The sequence below is a fragment of the Bos indicus x Bos taurus genome, chromosome 3, assembly GCF_003369695.1.
Source record: "Bos indicus x Bos taurus breed Angus x Brahman F1 hybrid chromosome 3, Bos_hybrid_MaternalHap_v2.0, whole genome shotgun sequence".
Taxonomy (NCBI): domain Eukaryota; kingdom Metazoa; phylum Chordata; class Mammalia; order Artiodactyla; family Bovidae; genus Bos; species Bos indicus x Bos taurus.
In genome coordinates, this window is record NC_040078.1 from 59,897,954 (window position 1) to 59,925,080 (window position 27,127).

At 42.5% G+C, this 27,127-nt stretch overlaps 1 protein-coding gene and 1 pseudogene across 2 annotated transcripts in view; both read right to left on the bottom strand.

Moving 5' to 3' along the window:
• Window positions 1-253: 253 nt before the first annotated feature.
• The window catches only part of SAMD13 (sterile alpha motif domain containing 13), a 52,781-nt gene continuing 25,907 nt past the window's right edge, over window positions 254-27,127 (bottom strand). The window contains exons 3-4 of one of the 2 annotated variants that reach the window (XM_027536717.1): window positions 20,205-20,316; window positions 254-1,418 (exon numbers count right to left, since the gene is read on the bottom strand). In XM_027536717.1, coding sequence (XP_027392518.1) covers window positions 1,275-1,418; window positions 20,205-20,316 — 256 coding nt within the window. In that variant the 3' untranslated portion in view covers window positions 254-1,274. Of the gene's footprint in view, window positions 1,419-13,535; window positions 16,028-20,204; window positions 20,317-27,127 lie in introns of those variants that run through there. The other variant, XM_027536716.1, reaches the window with a different exon arrangement.
• LOC113889697 lies at window positions 5,254-6,558 on the bottom strand (annotated as a pseudogene).

Sequence of the window (27,127 nt, forward strand, 5' to 3'; positions counted from 1 at the left end):
ACACAGACAAACATTGGCTAAAATGATACCCTAAGTGATAATAAAATTAGTTGTAGGATACAGGTAAGGAATAAGGCTAACTTAGACAATTCAGTTTATAAAGAAGATAAATCTACATATAGATCTATATGTTTTCTATATATATAATTAATTTCTTAAAGCAGGATTAACTTTCTCTCCATGGTTTCAAGGAGTGACCTTGAAGCCCAACCAAAGAAGCACGAAACTGAAAAGATAAAAAATACACGGAGAATAAACTTAAGCAATGCTTTATTGTGACCACAAAGCACCAGTTCAATATGGCATTGACACACAGAGACTGAACAAATGTCTCTTTGAACAGAGATGTAGCAAGCCCACTTTTTCAAGTTCTTAAAAACAAGTACTCAAATAAGAAATCAAACAAAGCATTGGAGCAATTAAAAAAATATTACACCATCATGAAGGAATATATATATAGAAAAATATTCTGTACTGGTAACAAGGCTTTTTGATCTATAACTCTTGGCAAATTTCTTCAGAAACAAATTATTATAAATACAAACCATAATGTGAAAAAAAAAAGTCTTCTTCAGAAACCAAGAATCAATTTAAAAGCAGATCTATGCAGAAAATACCATTAACCCCCATGAAAGCTAACTGAAGATAGATGGATATCCCCAAACACAACAGAGTTTCTCTTTCCAGAGCCACAGTTCTGCTCCTCAAGGGGCCATGATGTACGTCCATCTCCAACATGGCAGCATATCCCAGTGAAACCTTAATAAGGTCAAGTGGAGGACCCTCTATAAAAAAGGGTGTTGGCAATTCCATCCAAATAACACAAGCTCTAAGGAGCAGAGGACTTCAAGGGAGGTGCAATCCCTTTCTCTTTTATCCCCCTCCCCAAGTTTTCTTGCTTTTGATCTTCCCTGTTACAGTCAGTTACACCTGTAACTGGAAGATGTTCATTCCATTCAGTTCTTTTTTCAAGGAATTTGGGAACGTAATCTATGAAGAAAACCCTCCTTGTGGGGAAGGGTACCTAATCTCATCAAAGACCACTCTATTTGACTAGGTCAACAAGGTAAACCATCCTGTTCACATGTCCTCACTCCTCCTGGCTGAGTTCAGGTTAGCCGATGGATTGCCTAGTCTATCCCATAGGATAACGTTTCATTTGATTGAAATTCTTTACATATACACATGTATGTATTCTGTTTACAAAGTTTCATCACATGAAACCAAATTCTTTCATTATGTATTTTTTGAGGTCCAAGACCCCAATTTGACTACTAGGAAGAGTTGTGCTTTAAATGCTTTGTCTGAAGAGGTTTTACATGATACTCGTAGATTTTCAGAGCAGGCCCCAGTTTTAACTGAAGTCCTGTCAACACATCATTTCTTGTCATCAGTAGCAGGGATTTTCCATCAATTTCCTATAATGGAAGCAGAAGGTAAAGCCAACATGTAAGTCCAAAAGTTCAAGGATAATGAAGAAAAACGGAAGGTCAAAGGAAGAAGTTTTTGTCTCCACACTAAAAACATTACTATTTTTTAAAAACTAGTGCCCCAAATGTAATCTTCTATTTTTATCTTCCATCTTCACCATTTATTTTGGAGTTAAATACAATCTATAGCTGATCTTGTTTTCAGATCACATCATAAATGTCACATCTTAAAAAACTGACAGCAAGCCTGGAGTATGTACCCTGAAGGATCAAAGACGAAGCTTCTGAAAGGAAGAATGACACTTTGCATTTATAAAATATTATTGAAGTTTAAGAAGAATTTTTGTCTATTTAATTCCCAAAATCACTCCATAAATTAGGACAGGTGGGAATTCTCAACTTAATTTTATAGGCAAACCAAGGATAAAGGCAAAAACTTAGCTTGCCCAGAAGTTACGAAAGAATGGTACAGAATTTGAATTCCCATCTGCCTACAGCCAAAGCCCATGTTCTCATAACTCACTTCTGTTTCTCTTGACACTTAGAAGCAAATATGTGTTGTCTCGATGGACCAGTGGGGCCAGAGTCAGGTTTTCTGAAACCTTTTCAATCAGAACAATGGGCATTGGAAAAATGACTCACTCTCTGAGAACTTCTTTCCTGCCCTTTAAAAGGAGAACCATCCTGCTTCAATCCGAAAATCAACTGTCATGCTACCTGCGTCGTCTTAGTGGAGCCTCAAGAATCCAGATAAGGCAGCGAGGGGCAGGGCTGTGCCCACCGGAAATTCCCTTCCAGATTCTCCTTACAGTCCATGGCCCCCCTCCTCTCAGGTACCCAACCCCTCGGACTTCTACCGTGGAGACTACAAAACTTTGAAATGACATAAAAGCAAGCTTCTTGTGAAAGAGATGAGGACCCGAAATATAGAAAGTAGTTTGAAACCTTTGGAAAAGAAGCACTGAGAAGAGCGCTGAATACAACCTTATCTTCGTTATTGTGAGGCCTCGCTAAGCTACTTCCAAGGAAACCTGGGTTCATGAGATGGACCAGCTGCGCATGCTCAGTAAACTCCACACAGCTGTACATGATTCTACCGGCTCCCGCCCGCCCTCCCCCCACCCCCCACTACTGGGCAGACACGGAGACACCTTGTGCCCCTGCCGCTACGTAAAGCTGTGACTCCCTCCCACACTGTCCCCAAGGATGCCATTCCTCCAAAGCCTCTCATGTATATCGCCAGCTGTGAGGAAGATGTGCTCTGAATGTGTGGGAGAAACAGCATTAAAGAAACACCCACTTTGTGACCTTAGGCAAGTCCATTGCTCTATCTCCTCAGCTGATAGTATGGAATATTGAGTTTTGAGAGGATTCATTTACAATTATTTAAGGACATAGGAACTGACTTTCCAGTCTTAATTATTTTCTATTTAGGCAGCTAGCAATCCCAAAGACTGTCCCTTCAGCAAAACCTACAAGCCTGAGAGTTGGCAGATGACCCCTGACTCCTGGACACCGCAGTAGCAGCTCTGGGCATTGTGAGGTCACAGGAATCTAATCACAGGTTACAGCAAAACTCATGCTCTACCTCATGCCCTGAGATGAGTAGGGATTCACTGGGGATGCTTCACACAACAGCAAAGCCTTCCCTGCTCTCCATTTTTCCTTTGCTGCTGCTTGCCTGTACTTAACTTACCACATATTTGAAACAGGCACCAGGAAGAGATGACAGTGCTTTCATTTCTATACAAGAAAACTTCCTTGACTAACTGAAAATGAAAATTTTTATATCTTTGTTGGCAAAAAGTCCTACAACTCAGCATTTCTGTCAAAAGCCAAGTTCGTCTGTGAAAAATGCTGAAATTTGGATTTTATTTAAGACAAAATGGAAAATTATGTTTTACGCTCCAATTTGATTTTCCTTTGTCTGGTAGCCACACTGCAGTTCACCTCGGATGAGGGTTTGTAAAAGAAAACTCCATCTGGAATTCCTCATTTAAAAATTTTTGAAATGAACAGAATTCATATGTATAACAAAACTTAAACCATAACTATTACAGCTCAACTGAAAGGGAGTGAAGATGGCATAATGGAAATGGGATCTTTCAGGTCAAACAAACTGCAGACTGAACTCTGTCTCCACAACTTATTGTGTGGCTCTGGGTAAGGGACTTAAACTTCCCTGAGCCTCAGTTTCCAAGCTTGTAAAATGGAAATAAACCCCTGAAGGATTTGGGAGGTTAAAAAATGATTCATATAAGGCACCTAGCACAGTGTCTGACATACAGGATGTTCTCAATGATTACTAAGTGGAAAAGTATAAGCTTTGATAGAAATGGGATGTGTTCCCATTCCAAACCCATCTTCTGCTTCCTTCCTGGACGTGTTCTCCCTGCCTGAAAGCTACCCTTTGCCAATGGGATGCAGGCATATTCTTGTTCAAGTTCAGAAAATCCACTGAGATTTAAAAAGTTCAAAGACTACATAAAAATGTGTCTTATAAAAATCACAAACATAGGAAAGTTCCCTATTTTAGATTAGATTAAGAAAGTTAATCATTTGTTATATAACTTCTATAAAAGCTTGCAAGGCAAATGAAGCCCAAATTTTGCCAGTCAGCACAGTATACTAGAATGGCATGAGACTGGAAATCAGAAGACAGAGGTGTCTAATGCAGACTCCATCAGTAACTTTCCACAAGGAAATGATCCTCTGGAGTGTAGTTGTATTATATAAATAAAGGAGCTGCAGTCTGACCAGATCCAGTTAGACAAACAAAAACATCCCATGATTTTGTCTTAATCCAAAACAAAAATATAATTCACACCTTGGGATTTTGTTTATATTTCTGTGTTAAGTGGTAATCATTTGTTAGTTTCAGTGAAACTTTTTATACTGCTTCTGTTTTCATGTTAGAATAACCAAGTGCCTGCTGGGCAATAAGACTCAAAATGCTTGCCTACTTAAGTTCCTGAAATATCCATGCATGGAAGTAAGATTTAGAGATGACAGGTGTAAATTTCCAATGAGGGCAAGAACCTAGATCTAAAAATAAATGAGTAGAATCAATAGATGTTACAGCTCAGTAGATAAGCCTGTATTTTAGAGTGAGACACTATCTTATTGCTTATTAGGTGGGGCCTGGGGCAAGTTACTTAATCTCTCTAAGCCTCATTTCCTTATTTGTACGATGGGGGAAAGCAGTACTTCACTGCTGAAAAGATTATTGAGATAATACATGTGAAGTGGAATTCCCGACTTCTACTGAGCATTTGATAAAATGCTGGCGAGTTTTTAAAGTATATTTAAGCAATCTTCACCCATTTACTTTTCACTCTAACAACATTATATATAGGTGACTCTTTCAACTAAGCCTAATTGATATAGTCCATTGGAAATGTATGGAGAGAAAGATGATGAGGTTGGAAGAGAATAGGGCCATCAAGACAGAGACAATGGCTAATAGCTAGGTAGGGTAGAAAAAAGAAGTCAGGAAGAGAAGTCAGGGGGATTTGTGATGGTAGGACTCTGTACACCTCTCAGAAGGCCATATGTGTGGTGGTCTCTACTGTCCCAGATAGAGTACAGGGGGAAAGAGGTTCAGTTTAGAATCAGAAGACTTAGGCTGTAAGCCAGACTCTGTGGCTTCCTAGTTCCTCCTTGTGGAGCATTTGGCCCATCAGTCCCTTCTTCTGTGAAATGAAAAATTTGGACTAAGCAGACCCTGCCCTGCAATGCAGGAGACCCTAGTTTGAGTCCTGGGTCAGGAAGATCTGCTGGAGAAGGGAAAGGCTATTCACTCCAGTATTCTGGCCTGGAGAATTCCATGGAATATAGTCTATGGGGTCTCAAAAAGTCAGACACAACTGAGTGACTTTCACTCACTCACTCAGACCCTGTCCATTCCAATTCAGCACATTCTCAGATTCCAATTCTGTCTGGGATCAGCACCAGACACACCAGCCTCACAGCAGTCTCCCTATGAAAGAACACAGCAGCAACTCCTTACCCATGGCGTGGAGGAATCTGATGAAACAGATGTTCTTTTCCCATTTTGGTCTTTTAGCTCACATTTTCTAGAACTTTCTTTATAACCACTTTCTTGCCATTCACTGTCTGGCTATAAGTGGTGACCAGTTTGAAGTTTCCCATTCCACTGCTTATGAAGGGTACAAATGTCCTGGAGGAAGGGGAATTTGGCCCAGAGCCCACGAATACAAAAGTGGAAAATCCTGTGTCCGGGATGGGGGTCACATCAAAGAAGGAGGGGCGGAATCTCCTGGCCCCTCCCACACTGTCAGTGGGAAAACAGCCTCCTGAGAAGAAGTCTTGATCTTCAAAGATGCTTTGAAAGTCACAGCGTGGCCTTGCAAAGCGCAGTTCCTCCTTCAAATAATCCTTGTCCCTGCCATCTCCTCTGTTTTCCCTTTTGATGCAGTGCCTCCTGGTGTTGTCATAGTTGTCTCGTTTCTTGGCATCTGACAAGACTGCATAGGCCTCTGCTATTTGTTTGAACTTCTCCTCAGCTGCCTCCCGGTTTTCTGAGTTCTTGTCTGGGTGGACCTGAAGCGCTAACTGGTGATAGGCCTTCTTAATATCAGAGGAGGAAGCATTTTGAGGCACCCCTAGGACTTTGTAGTAATTCACCATATTTCTTTAAAGGACTCTTCCTCACCAAGACAGAGTGTATTATCTGAAGAATTTCCATAAAACTTCAGAAAGGAAGATGGTGAGCTACAGAAGTCTACACTAAGGCCTTTTGAGTCTTATTACATGGTTCTTGGGATAAAACCTCTTGAGGAGGAATTCCTCTTTGGGGCTGATATCCTCTACACTGTCCCCACAGCTGCCCCGCTGTCTGCAGCTCAGCATGGGTGGAGTGATTATGAGCTCAACACTATCAACCAGTGACTATCAGCTGATGCTGTGCTTGTCTTGCAATCCTACTGGTGGAAAATTTGGGGTGGGCAGTATACATATTGGAGGGACTTCATCTAGTTAAAAAACACTGAGCAGCTTGTTAGCAGAGAATGTGTGGCTCAAAAAGAAATCTATCTCATTCATTAAAGTAACAGTCGGAAGCTGTTACTTAAACAAATGAGGTCTTGCATTTATATTATTTATGTGCTGTGCTGTGCTAAGTCACTCAGTCATGTCCAACTATTTGTGACCATGTAGACTGTAGCCTGCCAGACTTCTCTGTCCAAGGGGTTTCTCCAGGCAAGAATATTGGAGTGGTTTGCCATGCCTTTCTCCAGGGAATCTTCCCAACCCAGGGATTGAACCCAGGTCTCCCGCATCACAGGCAGATTCTTTACCAACTGAGCCACCAGGGAAGCCCAAGAATACTGGAGTGGGTAGCCTGTCCCTTCTCTAGGTGATCTTCCTGACCCAGGAATCGAACTGGGGTCTCCTGAATTGAAGGTGGATTCTTTACCAGCTGAGCTACCAGGGGAGCCCTGTATCATTTATATCAAACACAAAATCCATGCTGGCTCCTTCTGCAGGCTAATGCCTTCAGTAATGTAATGGATATCTCCTTGTAGATATCTGCTTCTGGTACAAAGTGGGTGATAAAGGGCTCTATCACACCAAAAAATCATGTACACATTTCTGATGAAGCAAAGGAACAAAACTCATGTCATCAAATGAGGAAACTAGGTTACAGAGATTTCTGCCCAGAGAAGAAAGAACAGATTGAAGGAACAGAATTAGAAGTGAAGACTTCCACGTACAGTCAGATATGGCTTCTTCACTTCAGCTGTTCTCTTAAAGTTAGCCTCTCTGGACTTAAAGACAGCCAATGCTTTAAAGAATGGCTTTAAAGCTCAATTGTAGCAGGGCTGCTCTTTTTCCCAGGGCACACAACTACACATTTTCCAGACTTTCTTGTAATTGGGTGTGGCTGTGTGACCACAGTCTGGCCAATGACAAGTTAAAGGATGACCTCTCTTCAGCATGACCCATAGAACCACCCACATGTGCTCCTTCTTGCTCTTTATCCTTACACCAACTGGATGTCAGTTCCCAAGTGATCTTGAAAGTGTCCTGCTGAAGATGACAGAGCTCCCATCAGCCTAGGACCTTGAATTACAGTGAAGCAGAACACCCCCCAACCAATCTCCTTAGACTATAGAGTAAAAACCCTCTACCGTAGTTAAGCTATTATACCCATTTTCATGACGTCTGCTCTTAGTACACCAACCATTTCAATCACATCACCTATGTCATCAGCCAGGAGCGCCCCACCTCTGTAACAATGAAGGTCCAATATCTTCATCTCTCTCCCACTCCTGCCTCCCATTAAACCCACTTTTTTCATCTCTTTCTCCTTCTCCAGGGTAATGTGTCACCTGCTGACTCCTCTTTTGTATCAAGTCTGCACGCACTGGGTGGCCCTGGGAACCACTCTTTTTACATGCTCTCTCTCGAATCACCCTCTATGGTTGAGTCCTGCATTGTGCCCATGCCATGAACACTCCACCCAGGAACAATTTAGCAATCAATCCAGGTTCTCTGATTCCTGTACCTGGTGCAGTGGGGATGAGGATGGGGGTGGGAATCAAGAAACCATGAAGATAAGCACTAAACATGTGCAGTATGCCCGTCTTGGCTGGGTCAGGAGAATATATCAACAGTTCTTTTATTTATCCTTGCTCAGCTCCCTTTCCCTTTCCTCTTGGTGGCCATTCTTAACTTCACTACTCTCTCCTCTAGCTCCTTTTTAAACCTCTACCCATCCTATCCACTGTAAGCAGAGACGCTTGCCTCTTGGTTAGCAAAAAAAAAAAAAAAAAAGCAGAAACTGTCAGGAACTCCCTGAATGTCCCCGAGGGAAAAGAACATCTCAGCTGTTTCTGTGCACATGCTTTCCTTGCTCCCAGAGCACGGGAAGGACAGAGGACGACGTACCAGTCTTGATCAGAATTAACCCTTTCATGTTCTTTTTAAAAATATAATAGTTGAATATTTTATCAACCAAGTTGAATCATGTATATTACCTGACATTACATTTTATTGCAGTAAAATATGAAAGAAAAGTGAAAGTGTTAGTCACTCAGTTGTGTCCGACTTTGTGACCCCCTGGACTGCAGCCCACCAAGCTCCTTTGCCCATGGAATTCTCCAGGCAAGAATACTGCAGTGAGTTGCTATTCCCTTCTTCAGGGGATCTTCCCAACCCAGGGATCAAACCTGAGTTTCCTGCATTGCTGGGAGATTACCTGTCTGAGCCACCAGGGAAGCCCAATAAAATATATATAACACAAAAAAGACAATTTTAACTATTTTTAGGTGTACAATTCAGTGGTGGCATTAGTTATATTCACAATGTTATGCAATTATTGCCACTAATTTTTAAACTTCTCCATCACCAAAGAGAAACCCTATGAATCAATAACCCCTTCCTCCCCTACGAGCCCTTGATAATCTCTAACCTGGTTGTATGTCTATGAATTTGCCTATTTAAGATATCTCATATAAACGGAATCATATAATATTTGACTGGCCTATTTCACTGAGCATAATATTTTCAAAGTTCGTTAATCTTGCAACTTGTATCAGAACTTCATTCTTTCTTATGCATGAATAACATTCCTTTGTATGTTCCATGAGGGTGGTGGTTTAGTTGCTGAGTCATGTCTGACTCTTTTGCTACCCCATGGACTGTAGCCTGTCAGCTTCCTCTGTTCATGGGATTTCCTAGGCAAGAATACTGGAGGGAGTAGGGATTGCCATTTCCTGTTCCAGGGGAACTTCCCAACCCAGGGATCCAACCCATGTCTCCTGCACTGCTTTACTGCTAAAACCACCAGGGAAGCCCTCTATGTTCTAGACCACATTTTATTTATCCATTCATCTGTGCATGGACACTTGGGTTGTTTCTACCTTTTGGTTATTGTGAGTAATGCTGCAATGAGCATTTCTGTACAATTATCTATTTGAGTCCCTCTTTTCAGTTCTTTTGTGTGGAATTGCTGGGTCATATGGTGATTTCTTTTTTTTTCAAGGCTTTCTTGATAGCTCAGTGGTAAAGTATCCACCTACAATGCAGGAGACACGGGTTCAATACCTGGGTCAGGAAGGTCCCATGGAAGAGGAAATGGCAATCCACTGCAGTATTCTTGCCTGGAAATAATCCCATGGACAGAGGAGCCCAGTGGGCTACAGTTCATGAGGTTGCAAAGAGTTGGACAGGATTAGGTACATGGTGATTATATGCCTAACCTTTTGAAGAACTGCCAGAACTGTTTTCTGTAGCAGCTGCACTATTTTATATTCCCACCAGTGATGCACGAGGGTTCAAATTTCTCCATATCCTTGTCCCTCCACCCTCTTTGATCTCATCCCTTTCCTATACTCAGGGATTTTGCTTCGTTAAACTGTTCTAAATTTCATTCTATTTTAAACTATCCAATTATTTTGGTTACTTCCCTGCATCTAAATAAGTATCCTCTCTTAGAAAAGAGCCCTCATGTCTATACAACCCTCCCACTGCTGGTTCTCCCTCCACTCGCCTCCCATTCACTCCTCTACTTGAAGGAAAGTGTCTTCCACCTCCCAGGCCTCCCCTCAGCTCCAGTGAAACCCTACTGTCATCAGCTGACCGGCTGGATCAATCTCTACATCCATCCATTTATTCCTCGTAAAACTCTTAAAACTGACCTCTTGTATGGATAAGGAAGATGTGGTACATATACACAATGGAATATTACTCAGCCATAAAAAAGAATGAAATAATGCCATTGGCAGCAACATGGATGGATCTAGAGATTGTCCTACTGAATGAAGTCAGACAGAGAGGGAGAAATATCATATGACATTCTTTATATGTGGGATCTAAAAAGAAATAATATAAATGAAGCATACAAAGCAGAAAGAAACTCACAGACTTAGAGATGAACTTATGATTGCCCAGAGGGAAGGCTAGGAGGAAGGGATAGTTAGGGTGTTTGGGATGGATGTATACAGTGCTACACCACCAAGGACCTGCTGTGTAGCATATAGAACTCTGCTCCATGTTACGTAGCAGCTTGGATGGGAGGGGAGTTTGGGGAGAATGAGTACACGTATATGTATGGCTGAGCCCCTTTGCCCCCAGAAACTATCACAACATTCATCATTAATCGGCTCTACCCCAATACAAAATAAAAAGTTAAAAAAAGAAAAAGAAAAAGAACTGACCTCTCATAGATGTCCTGGTTAATGGGATAATTTTGCAACTAACCAATCTAGAAATCTAGCAGTCATCAACCAAGCCTCTTCCCTCTCCCATTTTGAGCAGTGAGCTCAATCCTGGTGCTAAGGCAGAGAACTGAAACAGGACAAATCTTCACCCTCCATTGCCAATGATCTACTAAATTCTTTGACCATCTTCCCTAGACTTTCTAATCTGTTTCTTCCTTTCCATCCCCAATGGAACAATTACAGATTTCCTGTGCTTTGTCTCCTTGCTTTCCAACATTGACAATAGACTGATCTTTGAAAAACACAAATTTCATCATGGTACTCCCCACTCAATATCCTCTAGTGGTTCCTAGTCCCTCTCAGGCAAACAGACAGTCTGTTATCTGGACCCCTATTTATCTTTCAGTTTTATCCTCAGGGATTCCCTGCTCCACATCTCTTACTTCAAGGTACTAGGAGTTTTCAAGATAAATTATATTTTTTCATGTCCCCATAACTTTGTATCTAATCCTCCTTCTGCCCAGAATCTTCTGTGCTTCCTTCAAATGATTCTTATACCTACAAGGCTTTTGGGTGGCCTTATTAGAGTAAAATAAAATATTTGTAATAATGTCCATTATTTTGTTTTAATAGTTTTATATTTATTTTCATAAGTGTTAGAAAAAGCTATAACTACTATAGAAACAACTGAACAAGTGAATAAGCCAAAGAAGCACCATGTACCTGGCTATCTTATAACTTCTCATTTCAAACAAATGATTTAAAAATCATTTGGGGTTTTGGTTTATAGAAATCTATTCTATTTTATTCAATCAAAAAATTCAGAAGTTTCTTATCAGTTTTGCTTTCCATTCTTTTGGATGTTTTCTTATTGCTAACATTACTCATTTGTTTTTTTAACTCTTTCTTTTCAAAACTTTTGTGGGCTTAAAGGACATATCAGCAGAGTTTGAGTTGCCACTTCCCCTGTTCATTATGCTACAAAATAGTCTAAGCATTTCAGAAGCCTTCAACTGTTAAGAAATATCATGTGTCAAAGCACCTGGAATACTTCTAGTACTTGGTATTGTAATATGCTGACAAGGTAATAAAAGTTATTTCCCATTTGCAGGATTTTAACTGGTCTAATTCAGAGCTGGATTTACCATGAAGCTAAGGAAGCTTAAATTTCCTCTTAGCAAATTTGTATCATAATTTTGTACTTTTATTACAAAAGAAGGCTTTTATAATTGTATAATCTTAACCCCTTTCTCCCCCCACCTCCACAAACCTGGATGTGTCTTGGGTCTGATTAGAAGTGTCTGTCTAGAATCACGACAGTTGACGTCCATCTGACCACAACTTAGGACACAGAGTAGGGCTCAGAGTTGCTCTGACTGGCCTGTCCACTTTACTGCTCCATCTGAGGAGGTTAGTGTTACTTGGCAATTTGTAGCAATAAATTATTTTATTTATAGTTAGTAAGTCAGTGGCCTCATAAACATTATCAAAAGTTAGTAATCAGATCAGATCAGATCAGTCGCTCAGTCGTGTCTGACTCTTTGCGACCCCATGAATTGCAGCACGCCAGGCCTCCCTGTCCATCACCAACTCCCAGAGTTCACTCAGACTCACATCCATCGAGTCAGTGATGCCATCCAGCCATCTCATCCTCTGTCGTCCCCTTCTCCTCCTGCCCCCAATCCCTCCCAGCATCAGAGTCTCTTCCAATGAGTCAACTCTTCACATGAGGTGTCCAAAGTATTGGAGCTTCAGCTTAAGCATCATTCCTTCCAAAGAAAGCCCAGGGCTGATCTCCTTCAGAATGGACTGGTTGGACCTCCTTGCAGTCCAAGGGACTCTCAAGCGTCTTCTCCAACACCACAGTTCAAAAGCATCAATTCTTCGTTGCTCAGCCTTCTTCACAGTCCAACTCTCACATCCATACATGACCACAGGAAAAACCATAGCCTTGACTAGACGGACCTTTGTTGGCAAAGTAATGTCTCTGCTTTTGAATATGTTATCTAGGTTGGTCATAACTTTCCTTCCAAGGAGTAAGCGTCTTTTAATTTCATGGCTGCAGTCACCATCTGCAGTGATTTTGGAGCCCAGAAAAATAAAGTCTGACACTGTTTCCACTGTTTCCCCATCGATTTCCCATGAAGTGATGGGACCGGATGCCATGATCTTCGTTTTCTGAATGAGCAAAGCTAGTGGAGGTGAGGAATTCCGGTTGAGCTATTCCAAATCCTGAAAGATGATGCTGTGAAAGTGCTGCACTCAATATGCCAGCAAATTTGGAAAACTCAGCAGTGGCCACAGGACTGGAAAAGGTCAGTTTTCATTCCAATCCCAAAGAAAGGCAATGCCAAAAAATGCTCAAACTACTGCACAATTGCACTCATCTCACACGCTAGTAAAGTAATGTTCAAAATTCTCCAAGCCAGGCTTCAGCAATATGTGAACCATGAACTTCCTGATGTTCAAGCTAGTTTTAGAAAAGGCAGAGGAACCAGAGATCAAATTGCCAACATCCGCTAGATCATGGAAAAAGCAAGAGAGTTCCAGAAAAGCATCTATTTATGCTTTATTGACTATGCCAAAGCCTTTGACTGTGTGGATCACAAGAAACTGTGGAAAATTCTGAAAGAGATGGGAATACCAGACCACCTGATCTGCCTCTTGAGAAATTTGTATGCAGGTCAGGAAGCAACAGTTAGAACTGGACATGGAACAACAGACTGGTTCCAAATAGGAAAAGGAGTTTGTCAAAGCTGTATATTGTCACCCTGTTTATTTAACTTATATGCAGAGTACATCATGAGAAACGCTGGACTGGAAGAAGCACAAGCTGGAATCAAGATTGCCGGGAGAGATATCAGTAACATCAGATATGCAGATGACACCACCCTTATGGCAGAAAGTGAAGAGGAACTTAAAAGCCTCTTGATGCAAGTGAAAGTGGAGAGTGAAAAAGTTGGCTTAAAGCTCAACCTTCAGAAAACGAAGTTAGTAATAAGCCATCTTAAAAGAATGATCAGTCTTGGCATTTCAGATGAACAGCTTTAACAATCAGTTGGACATTTCACAGTAAAATACTGTTCCAGTCACATGGTTTGGGGAATGTGAGGAGATAATGGATTAAAATTAGTCACCATGAGTTGCATATTATTTTGTCATGATACTCTGAAAAAAAAAATGATTTTAGTGATACATATTATTCTAGAAACAGAGTCAGTGATGTCGCTCACTTGTGAGTCTGAGGATCTGAACGATATGAGTTATGTGACAGTGACTGAATGGCAGCTCTCCATTTCCATCTTCTTCACATACATTCTGAGTGTGTGAGTCAGATAAAGAAGATATGAAGTGACTACCCTACAACAGGCAGGTAGGGTCCAGTTGGAGTGATGCATTTGCTGTGATGGACTTAATTGGCAACTGAAAGCACCGTCAGAAGCTTCTCAGCCTTCAGAGTTTAACAAAATAAACTCTATCCTAAATGTTCTGTGTAAGGAAGGTAGAGGTGCCTCTGAATGAGTTAGTCAAGAAGTTCTTTCTTAAAAACTAAACCCTTAGGAAAGTAAAATTCCTAAGTTACCTTTGACTCTTGAAAAGCAGGTGACGCACATCCCTGGGCCACTGCCAATTTTTTATCATCTAGTTCTGCCCTGTGTTGTGCATTGAAAGCTTACTTCGTGAGGGCCAGTTGCAAGGTAACAATTGGCTCTTAAAGCAGGAACTTGAGCAATATTTGGCTTGTTTAACTCAACATTCATCATAGAAATCTGAGTCCCAGAAAGGCCAACCCCGCAGGGTCTTCTAATGACCATGAGTTGATCAGAAGGAAAGAAACCAGGAGTCATGACTCTCACTCATATCCTTCACACCACAGCCTAAGAGGTCTGAATGCTGGAAGACACTTGGGAAAAGAGCCACCACACCACCGTGTTGGTGGGGATGAGAGACAGTGTTGGCAATAGCCGTAATCACTGCCTTGTCTAGGAAGGGATCCCAGTGCCTCCTCCTCTTATGTGCCAGTGAGTCATCTGGGGAGCAACGTTAATGAGGCCAGTGGGCCGACAGAGAGCCATGTCACTGGTCATGACAGAATGGCCAGAGCAGGAAAGGACCCCAAACATGCACACTGTTGACAGCGGATCCTTGGTGCAGGGGTGTGGAGGGGACTGGGCAGGTTCTTAGGCCTTCCCTCTTGATAATTCTTTTGGTCTGTACTTGTGGCTCACACAGAAGCTCAAAAGAAGTTGATCAGAGGAAAACCTGATGGTGATAACTGCATCAGTGGGAACCTTAGGGAGATAATTATTAGGTATCACTGTGCTTGCATAGAGAAAAGGAGGTTACACAAAGATCCCTCGGCTAATCCAGCTGCCCCTCCATACCACAGGAACATGGGACATCCCTGCACTTTGGACAAATCAATGGCCTGACCTCTTCCAAAGGAACACGCTGCTAGAAATAAACCTCTTAGTCTGGTTGGTACAACAACAGGATATCCAGTAATATATTGTGAGACCATACCAAGAAGATAGACATTCTCCTGAAAGTCAGCACATGTCATGGTGGACATGTCTGGCATCAATGTCAGTGTCTTAGTCAGCTTAGGCTGCTGTAACAAGACACCAAGGGTCAGGTGGCCTAAACAACAGAGATTTATTACTCACAGTCTGGAGGCAGGAAGTCCAAGATCACAGTGCCAACATGTGGCTCTTGGTGAGGGCCCTCTTCCCACCTTGCAGATGGCTGCCCTCGTGCTATATCCTTACATATAATACGGAGAGAAAGAGCAAGCTCCCTTTCCAGGGCATTTACCCCACCACGAGGGTTCCAGCCTCAAAACTTCATCTAAATCTATCTCCTGAAGGCCTTACTTCCAAACACCATCACATTGCGAGTTAGGGTTTTAAAATGAATTTGAGGGGGACAAACATTCCATCCATAACAGCCAAGAAACTAAGCTCTCACACCAAGACGTGCTGCGTTTGGCAACTGTACTACCCTTTCTGAACCTGCCACTTTCTAAGGTGGTTTAGAGGATGCTCACTTTCCTGGCCTGCTTCTGTCACATGGAAGGGCAGAGCCTACCCTATGGAGATTTAAGGATGTGGCCATTCTTTTTCTCTCTCAGCTGCTGTGACCTAGAAGTGCCTAAAAGGGTCCTGTGTTTGGGCTGGGGGTAGCCTGTAGTCTTCCCATCAGGGATGAATGTGGTGAGTGACTGCTGACTGCTTGGGGTTCGTTTACAGGAAGATCACTGGAGGTGAAGCACTGAAGGCCTCTGAAGCATAGTGATGGAAGAGGATAACATAGCAGAGGATCCTGATCCTCAGTCCTCATGAAAAGCACAGCAGCTGTTGGTCTTGTCAGCCTGAGTCTGGCCAGTGGTTGCTTCCTTGCAAAGTTTACCTCCTTTAATGAGAAGAGGAAAGATATGAGATTCAAAGTAGGAGGAAGATTCAAGTCACTTCCAGAGAATAATTCAAGGCAGATTCTTTTCCTTTCCAACACCTTTCCATAAGAATGAAGTAACTTGAGCATCTAGACCATGCTTGCAAAATTCCACTCCCTCAGGAATTCATTTCTCAGGCTCCAGAGTTGAAGAAACAAGACGGTGTTCCTTTTCTCCCTTGAAGGACTTCTGAATGAGATGCTTTGGGGAACTGTGTCCCCTTTTGACTCCCATGTCACTGGTGCTAGACTGATGTCATTCCTGGGAGAAAGGGCCTGCTCCTGGGCAGAGCTCAGAGCTTGCCAGTTCCATTTCAGAGTCTGAAAGGCCCAAAGAATATCCTCCACCCCCAGTCTGGGCCATCTGTATCAGAGGAGTCTGAGCAAAAGCTCCTTCTGAAAAATGCTTTTGGGCAGCTGGGAATCTGGCCAAGAGACCTTTTAGCTCAGTTCTTTTTTTTGTTAACCTTTCATAATACTATTTAAATTTAATTTTAGAAGTGAGTTATTCAACTGCAATGACACAAAGGGACATTATAACATTAGACCAAAACAAAATAGGTTTCAGCTGATCAGCCTTCCACTCTCCAACCGCAGTTATTTTCCCCCACAATTTTATTATAAAAAATTTCAAACATGAAGTTGTAAGAATATTATAGGGAGCACCTGTATTGCCACCACGTAGATTCTACAATGATTATATTCCATGCTTATTGTATCATATGTCTATCCATCTACTCATCCCTCTATGCAACTGTGAGTCTGTATTCTGATGCATTTCAAAGTAAGTTGCATAATCAGTATACTTCTCCCCTAAATACTTCAGTTTGTATACCATTAATTATTTTTTATAGGTCTTTACTTTTGAGGAAACATTTACTGGCTGTGTAATACACAAATCTGAATCATCTGCATATGTTTGTGCATAAGCAGTGACCAAAGCATATACCCATAACCCAAAGCTTTATCAAGATGCAAAATGCTACCATCCCTCAGAAAGTTCCCTCATGCTCCTTCCTAGTCATTCCCCTTTCCTACCTACCCAGAGGCGAGCACTGTCTGATTTTTTTTCTATCATTAGTGTATTTTCCTGTTTTCATCCTTTATCTAAACAGAACTGCTGTGGTCTGAATGTGTTCTCCCCCAAATTTGTATGTTGAAACCAACCCCGCAATGGATCTTGAGGGTATTAGTAATGATATTAAGAGGCGGGCCCTTTGGGAGGCAATTATTAATAGATGATGAGAACAGAGCCCCCATGTATATCTGTGCCTTTATAAAAGCGGGCCCAGAGAGCTTGCTCATCCCTTCCTCTGGGTGAGGACACAGCAAAATGATGGCTGCCTAGGAAGTGGGCCCTTACCAGACACCCAGTCTGCTAATGCTTTCATCTTAGACTTCCTACCTGTAAAATATGAGAAATAAGTATTGTTTATAAGTTACACAGTTCATGGTATTTTTGTTATAGCAACCCACATGGAATAAGACAAAAACCATTCAGAACAAGCTCTTTTATGCAGAGCTTCTCTCATTCAGCATAATGTTTTAAGACTCATCCAAACTGTTGTGTGTATCAGTATAGTTCATTTTTCTTTATTCCACTGTAAATTCTGAAAGAGATGGGAATACCAGACCACCTGATCTGCCTCTTGAGAAATCTGTATGCAGGTCAGGAAGCAACAGTTAGAACTGGACATGGGACAACAGACTGGTTCCAAATAGGAAAAGGAGTACGTCAAGGCTGTATATTGTCACCCTGTTTATTTAACTTATATGCAGAGTACATCCTGAGAAATGCTGGACTGGAAGAAACACAAGCTGGAATCAAGATTGCCAGGAGAAATATCAATAACCTCAGATATGCAGATGACACCACCCTTATGGCAGAAAGTGAAGAGGAACTAAAAAGCCTCTTGATGAAAGTGAAAGAGGAGAGTGAAAAAGTGGACTTAAATCTCAACATTCAGAAAACGAAGATCATGGCATCCGGTCCCACCACTTCATGGTAAATAGATGCGGAAACAGTGGAAACAGTGTCAGACTTTATTTTTCTGGGCTCCAAAATCACTGCAGATGGTGACTGCAGCCATGAAATTAAAAGACGCTTACTCCTTGGAAGGAAAGTTATGACCAACCTAGATAGCATATTCAAAAGCAGAGATATTACTTTGCCAACAAAGGTCTGTCTAGTCAAGGCTATGGTTTTTCCTGTGGTCATGTATGGATGTGAGAGTTGGACTGTGAAGAAGGCTGAGTGCCGAAGAATTGATGCTTTTGAACTGTGGTGTTGGAGAAGACTCTTGAGAGTCCCTAGGACTGCAAGGAGATCCATCCAGTCCATTCTGAAGGAGATCAGCCCTGGGATTTCTTTGGAAGGAATGATGCTAAAGCTGAAACTCCAGTACTTTGGCCACCTCATGTGAAGAGTTGACTCATTGGAAAAGACTCTGATGCTGGGAGGGATTGGGGGCAGGAGGAGAAGGGGACGACAGAGGATGAGATGGCTGGATGGCATCACTGACTCGATGGATGTGAGTCTGAGTGAACTCTGGGAGTTGGTGATGGACAGGGAGGCCTGGCGTGCTGTGATTCAAGGGGGTTGCAAAGAGTCGGACACGACTGAGTGACTGATCTGATCTGATCTGATCTAATGGCTAGACCACAGTTTGTATATTCACTCTATTGATGGACACTTGGGCTTCTGGTTTTGTACTATTAGGAATAAAGCTACTTGAACAGTGTTGTGCAAATCTTTGGTGGACATATGCTTTCATTTCCCTTGGGTAAACACTCTGGAATGAAGCTGCTAGATCATGGGGTAGATATATGAGTGTTTTTTTACACTCCCACTAACGATGTAGGAGAGTGTGGTTGCTCTATATCCTCATGAACATTTGCTATCAGTTTTTCTAATTTTAGCTGTCCTGGTGGGTGTGAAGTGATTTAAGCTGTTATTCTGGCAAATTTTCCAAATTAACAAAAAACACATATGCAGGGATAAAGTTGAAGAAAAAAACTGGCTGAAGGAAATCTAGAGATTAGATTTATTTATGATATTAGAGACGTGTACTTGTCTATATACGATATTAGATATTTATTAGAATACAAGATATATATCTCATTAGAAAACATGATATTAGAAAACTGCACTTATCCAAACCTATCTTGAGAGAGAAAGAAATGGCTAAGGGGATGTGCAAGAAGCAGCGAAATGTATTGCTCAGTTTATAATTCTCTCAATTACATTATAAAATTAGAAAAGTGAACTGAATGCTTAGAAGACTGCAGACTTCATTGACAGGGAAAAGGGAACTCTGTGTTTTCCTACAGAGCTGGTCTGGTGGTGATCACATGTACCCTGATTTGCTTCCTCATGGTCAAAGCCCTTTGAGAACCATCCCTTGCAGTGCTGGCCCAGCCTGGAAAATGGAACCAGGAATCACCCAGACAATTGGGAGGGATCCCCTGCTCTTCTCTCCATCTCTCCAGTACCAACACTGGATCTGAGTGAGGGAATTCACATTTGGGGGGCATCAAAGTTGGGCCAGCACCTACCCTAGGCACCGTGCCTTCACCCTTTAACTCTCAAAATACCACCCTAGGCACTGACAGCCTGGTATTACAGATGTGAAAACATGACTCAGAGAGTCATAACAACTTGCCTGGGATCACAAAGAATTATAAGAAGCAGGATTGAAGTCCAAACCCTGTGTTCTTTCCATTCGACTTTGCTCAGCACCCAGCAAGCAAATTGGAGGAGGCTTAATTAACAGCTCAGGTGGTGCAGAGGCCAGCAGCAGACAGAAGTGTGTCTCTCTGCCAGATTCACCCCTCATTTTCCTCTTTTTTCTGTGTTCTGCTTTCTGAGATGCAGATGGAGATGAGACTTGGACCTCCTCTCTATAGCTGCGCCCATGTCTCTGTCTCAGAGCTTGGGTTTTCCTCTTGCAGGAAGGAATCATTAGCTTGTCACTTCCATACTTCCCTTCCCCACCCTCTCAGTTTCCCGGGGGCTGGGGTGACCTGGAGCATCACTGATCCCTCACTGCTCTCTATGCCTTTCCTTCTCAGTCCCTTCTGCTTGTTGTGGGGAAGGGAGGCAATCATGTTCATTGTGTATTTCTCTAGATTGAGTTACCTGTTCCTGAAATGCACTAGCTTGCTCCTCAAATCCTGCCATTCGGAAGTAATTGACAACATCCATTACGGCCCAGTCTGCAGGATCCGGTGGCCTCCCGTTCTCCATGGAACTGCAAAATAAAATACCAATCAGGATGGCTATCAGGGCAGAGCATGCTCACGGCCGTGTGTGGCCAGGTCCCCACTCGGTCTCCCGGGGGCAGGCCTGGGTCAGCTCACTGCAACCAGGGGCCCAGACCCCATGGTACATGCTTCAGGACCAGAATCATTCTTGTGTTTCTTGGGTTCAGAAGATCATTGCTCTCACTGGCCCAGTCACTGCTTTTTCTATAAACCTTTAATATAAAGTATTCCCTCATGTATTGTTTTTTAATTTAGAGATATTCGGAGTGGTCCAGTGACTTCTGGCAGCCCAGAATATCATATTCACACTCCTGAACTAAGAATACCAGACCTTCTACAATAAGGCCCCAGCACATCACCACTTTCCCCACCCCCATCCCCATCCAGAGCTAAAGCCATTCCCCAACAGCCATGTCCGTCACGTGCTGTTCCAGCCACTGAGGGCCCCCTCAGCTGTCTCTGAAAAAATCCTATCCTTCCTACTGGATCAAATGCCACAGTCCCTGTGAGGCATTTTCTGCTCCACCTGAAAGTGTATTAGTTATAACCGCCTCTGAGTTCCAGACCTCCATTCTAACTCCTATCAGAGCACTTTCCACATTGTATTATACTCTGCTATTAGACAGTCTCTAGACTTTCTACTAAAGTGGGAGATGTGGGCTGAAGATGTACATTTGGGTCTGGACCAGTTCTCACTTTATAATTCCTTGCATCAACCAAGTTGTTAGGAAGTCACTCAATGTTCAGGCAACTAGATATTGATCAAGCATTTGTTTGAGAGGGTATCTGGGTAACCTCACTGGATTTGGAGAGGAGAGGAGGAAAGGTGGAATAGAGAAAGAGTGGACCTGCAGTTACTGTGTCTCTGCTTATTTCCGTGTTTCAAGAGTACTTGTTTGGATTTCTCTACGCCTTGTCCACGGTGATTCTTCTAGAGTATACATCCTATCACATTGTCCCCTGCTTCCAAACTTTCAAAGGCTTCCCATTGCCCTTTGGATAAATTCCAAATAGCTTCACCTGGCTCAGGAGGTCCTTCAGGACCAAGCCCTCTCCTAGTCCTCCAACTGGGAATACATTTGGTGAGTAAAACAGAACAGTCCTTACTTTGTGAGCACACAGCACAGGGGGAGTAGACACTGACTCACAATCATACAACCAAATGCATAGCCATGCAATGCAGCTAAGGATGGGTACTCTGTACTATGGCAGTGGGAGGGCCTATGAGAAGCTTTCTTGTGGAAGTTTCTTTTCAGGTAAGGTCTAGAGAGCAGCCAGAAAGTTAATCATATGAAGAAGTCAGGTAAAGATGATTTCAGGCTCTCTGACAGGAATACATACAGAGAGCCATGTTGGTCTTGGATGTCGCATTGAGGATTCTGAAAGCAATGGGATTTGTTAAATGGTCTGAAGTAATGGGCGTGACCTGATCTGACTCACATTTCTGGAAAAAAGAGTATTGGAGAGGAGCCAGAGAAGACAGGACCAAGTAAGAGCTCATGGTGACTGAGACTATTGTAGAAAAGGAGAGAAACATATGGATTTAAAAAGTATTTAACCAACAGAATCAGCAACAGCTAGTGGTGGACTAGTGCATGCATAGATTCAAGGGATTAGATCTGATAGACAGAGTGCCTCAAGAACTACGGACAGAGGTTCATAACACTGTACAGGAAGTAGTGATCAAAACCATCCCCAAGAAAAAGAAATGCAGAGAGGCACAATGGTTGTCTGAGGAGGCCTTACAAATAGCTGAGAAAAGAAGAGAAGCAAAAAGCAAGGGAGGAAGGGAAAGATATACACAATGAATGCAGAGTTCCAGAGAAAGGCAAGGAGAGATAAGAAGGCCTTCTTCAATTAACAATGCAAAGAAACAGAGGAAAACAATTGAATGGGAAAGACTAGAGATTTCTACAAGAAAATTAGAAATAGCAAGGGAACATTTCATGCAAAGATGGGCACAATAAAGGACAGAAACGGTATGGACCTAACAGAAGCAGAAGAGATTAAGAAGAAGTGGCAAGAATACACAGAAGAACTACACAAAAAAGAATTTTTCATGACCTAGATAGCCACAATGGTGTGAGTACTCACCTAGAGCCAGACATCCTGTAGTGCAAAGTCAAGTGGGCTTTAGGAAGCATCACTATGAACAAAGTTAGAAGAGGTGATGGAATTCCAGCTGTGCTATTTCAAATCCTAAAAGGTGATGCTGTTAAGGTACTACACTCAAAATCCCAGCAAATTTGGAAAACTCAGCAGTGGCCACAGGAATGGAAAAGGTCAGTTTACATTCCAATACCAAAGAAAGGCAAGGCAAAGAATGTTCAAACTACTGCACGATTGCACTCATCTCACATGCTAGCAAGGGCATGCTCAAAATCCTCCAAGGTAGGCTTCAACAGTACATGAGCCAAGAACTTCCAGATGTCCAAGCTGGATTTAGAAAAGGCAGAGGAACCAGAGATCAAATTGCCAACATCCGTTGGATCATAGAAAAAGCAAGAGAGTTCTAGAAAACATCTACTTTTCCTTCACTGACTATGTTAAAGCTTTGACTGTGTGTATCACAACAAACTGGAAAACCCTTAAAGAGATGGGAATACCAGACTACCTTACCTGTCTCCTGTGAAACCTGTATGCAGGTCAAGAAGAAATAGCTGGAACTGGATATGGAACAATCAACTGGTTCCAAATTGGGAAAGGAGTACATCAAGGCTGTATATTGTCACCCTGCTTATTTAACTTATATGCAGAGTACATCACGTGAAATCCTGGGCTGGATGAAGCACAAGCTGGAATCAAGATTGCTGGGAGAACTATTAATAACCTCAGATATGTAGATGATATAACTGTTATGGCAGAAAGCGAAGAGGAACTAAAGAACCTCTAGATGAAGGTAAAAGAGGAGAGTGAAAAAGCTGGCTTAAAATTCAACATTCAAAAAACTAAGATCATGGTATCTGGTCCTGTTACTTCATGGCAAAAGATGGGCAAATGATGGAAACAGTGACAAACTTTATTTTCATGGGCTCCAAAATTTCTGCAGATGGTGACTACAGCCATGAAATTAAAAGATGCTCGCTCTTTGGAAGAAAAACTATGACAAACCTAGAAAACATGTTAAAAAGCAGACATATTACTTTGCCTACAAAGGTGTGTCTAGTCAAGGCTATGGTTTTTCCAGTAGTCAAATATGGATGTGAGTGTTGGACCATAAAGAAGGCCGAGAGCTGAAGAATTGATGCCTTCAAACTGTGGTGTTGGAGAAGCCTCTTGAGAGTCCCTTGGACAGCAAGCAGATCCAACCAGTCCATCCTATAGGAGATCAGTCCTGGGTGTTCACTGGAAGGACTGATGTTGAAGCTGAAGTTCCAATACTTTGACCACCTGGTCTGAAAAGCTGACTCACTGGAAAAGACCCCGTTGCTGGGAAAGAGAGAAGGCAGGAGGAGAAGGGGATGACAGAGGACAAGATGGTTGGATGCATCATCGACTCAACGGACATGAGTTGGGCAGACTCCGGGAGATGGTGAAGCACAGGGAAGCCTGGCATCCTGCAGTCCATGAGATCGCAAAGAGTCAGACACGACTGAGCAAGTGAACAACAAAGTACCTGCACGCTCAGTTGCTTCAGTCGTGTCCAACTCTTTGCAACCATGTGAATAGTAGCCTGCCGGGCTCCTGTGTCCATGGGATTCTCCAGGCAAGAATACTGGAGTGAGTTGCCATGCGCTCCTCCAGGGGATCTTCCCAACCTAAGGACTGAAGCCATGTCTGCTATGTCTACCTGCATTGGCAGGCGAGTTCTTTACCAGGAGCACTACCTGAGGAGCCCAGTGGTGGACTAGACATGAGAACTAAGGAGATGAAAGTGTCCTGTAACTGGCTGGATGGTGGTAACTTCACTTAGACCACACCCCCAGGTTTAGCTGGACACACTGAGTGTGGGGTACCATCTACATCCAAGTTGAGATTTAATGCGGAATATGGGTCTGGAGCTCAAAGCAGACAAGTGGGAGTCAGAGTGTTCAGATGGCATTTGAAACCTTGGGAGGGGACAAGGAGAGAACTGAGTCCAAGAACTAAGCTTGGAAACATTCAACATTCAGTGCAAATTGAAAAGATTCATGTTACTTTCAATAGAAATAAAATTGCCCAGAGTCTGTGCATTTCTGAAAGTCTTCAAATATCTAGAAGTCAAGGGCTGAGCTGTACCTCTGCCTCACCCTCAGAATAATGTCTTGCTCATAGTAGAAACTTAAAATATTTGATTAAAAAAATCTAGATACATGGTGTAGATGATCTTATTTGCAAAACAGAAATAGAGACACGTGTATAAAACAAAGGTGTGGACACCAAGGCTGTAAGTGGGGCGTGGGATGATTTGGGAGATAAAGACTGACATGTATACACTACTGATATTATGTATAAAGTAGATAACTAATGGGAACCTACTGTGTAGCTCATCAAATGCTACTTAGTGCTCTGTGGTGATCTAAATGGGAAGGGAATCCAAAAAAGGGGATACATGTATATGTATGGCTGTTTCACTTTGCTGTACAGTAGAAATTAATACATTGTAAAGCAATTATACTCCAGTAAAAAGTAATTAAAACAAGAATAACAACAACAAAATTCTCTCCTAAAGAAAAAGGAGTCACTAGTCAATGGCTCCTGCTACTGCTGCTAAGTCGTTTCAGTCGTGGCCGACTCCGTGTGACCCCATAGATGGCAGCCCACCAGGCTCCCCCGTCCCTGGGATTCTCCAGGCAAGAACACTGGAGTGGGTTGCCATTTCCTTCTCCCATGCATGAAAGTGAAAAGTGAAAGTGAAGTCACTCAATCGTGTCCGACTCTTAGCAACCCCATGGACTGAAGCCCACCAGGCTCCTCTGTCCATGGGATTTGCCTGGCAAGACTGCTGGAGTGGGGAGCCATTGCCTTCTCCATAATCAATGGCACGTGTAATCAATTACTTATTAACACAACACTTAATTTAAAAACAGAGTCAATGCTTACTAATTAGAGGTACGGTCCCTTTTGGGCATAGAGATCGTAAATCTGTCAGTACTGCCCTTGTGTGCACACACTCATGTACTTGCTCACTCACACATGCCACATGTCCCTCACCTCACCCTGATTCCCCACCCCCACCCCCACAACACTTTCCTACCATTTAGGCAAAACACATGGGGAAAAACTATTTTTCATCCTAACATTCTTAACATGTTAGGGTGTTAACATGTATTTTCAAATTAAAGCTGCTGCTGCTGCTGCTGAGTCGCTTCAGTCGTGTCTGACTCTGTGAGACCCCATAGACGGCAGCCCAACAGGCGCCGCCATCCCTGGGATTCTCCAGGCAAGAACACTGGAGTGGGTTGCCATTTCCCTCTCCAATGCGTGAAAGAGAAAAGTGAAAGTGAAGTCGCTCAGTCGTGTCCGACTCTTAGCGACCCCATGGACTGCAGCCTACCAGGCTCCTCCATCCATGGGATTTTCCAGGCAAGAGTACTAGAGTGGGGTATTATCATGCTGGGATTTTCCATCATCCTATCAGCATAAGCAGTCATGAGCTGACATTGAGGACTCTTTTCTAGGTACCATTTACCTTCCCTCTCTTGCTTAAGATAGGCTTGAAAAAATGTTTGGAAAGGAGTTCATTGTTCTAAAACATTTTTTAGGCTTTTTAATCAGCTCACTTCTAGCAGTAAGCACAGTGACCCATCCAATACACTCTTAAGTGCCCCCAGAAAACATCTGAATTCACCATCCCTGTGGCTATCTTCAATTAGCTGCCTTTATTCATTAAGAAGAGCTATCAAATTGTGATAACAAAATATCAGTTCAGTTCTGTCACTGAGTCGTGTCCCATTCTTTGCGACCCCATGGACTACAGCACGACAGACTTCCTTGTCCATCACCAACTCCCGGAGCCTACTCAAACTTATGTCCATCGCTTTGGTGATGCCATTCAACTATCTAATCCTCTGGCATCCCCTTCTCCTCCTGCCCTCAATCTTTTGCAGCATCAGGGTCTTTTCCAATGAGTCAGTTCTTCACATCAGGTGGCCAAAGTACTAGAGTTTCAGCTTCAGCATCAGTCCTTCCAAAGAATATTCAGGGTTGATTTCCTTTAAGACTGACTGGTGCATCTCCTTGAAGTCCAAGGGAGTCTCAAGAATCTTCTCCAACACCACAGTTCAAAAGCATCAATCCTTCGGAGCTCAGCTTTCTTTATGGTCCAATTCTCATAACTATACATGACTACTGGAAAAACCACAGCTTTGACTAGATGGACCTTTGTTGGTAAAGTAATGTCTCTGCTATTTAATATGCTGTCTAGGTTGGTCATAGTTTTTCTTCCAAGAAGTAAATGTCTTTTAATTTCATGGCTGCAGTCACCATCTGCAGTGATTTTGGAGCCCAAGAAAATAGTCAGTTACTGTTTCCATTGTTTCCCCATCTATTTGGCATGAAGTGTTGGGGCCAGATGTCATGATCTTAGTTTTCTGAATGTTGAGCTTTAAGTTTTTCACTCTCCTCTTTCACTTTCATCAAGAGGCCCTTTAGTTCTTCTTCACTTTCTGCCAGAAGGGTGGTATCATCTGCATATCTGAGGTTATTGATATTTCTCCCAGCAATCTTGATTCCAGCTTGTGCTTCATCCAGCCCAGCATTTCACATGATGTACTCTGCATATAAGTTAAATAAGCAGGGTGACAATATACAACCTTGAAGTACTCCTTTCCCAATTTGGAACCAGTCTGCTGTTCTATGTCCCATTCTAACTGTTGC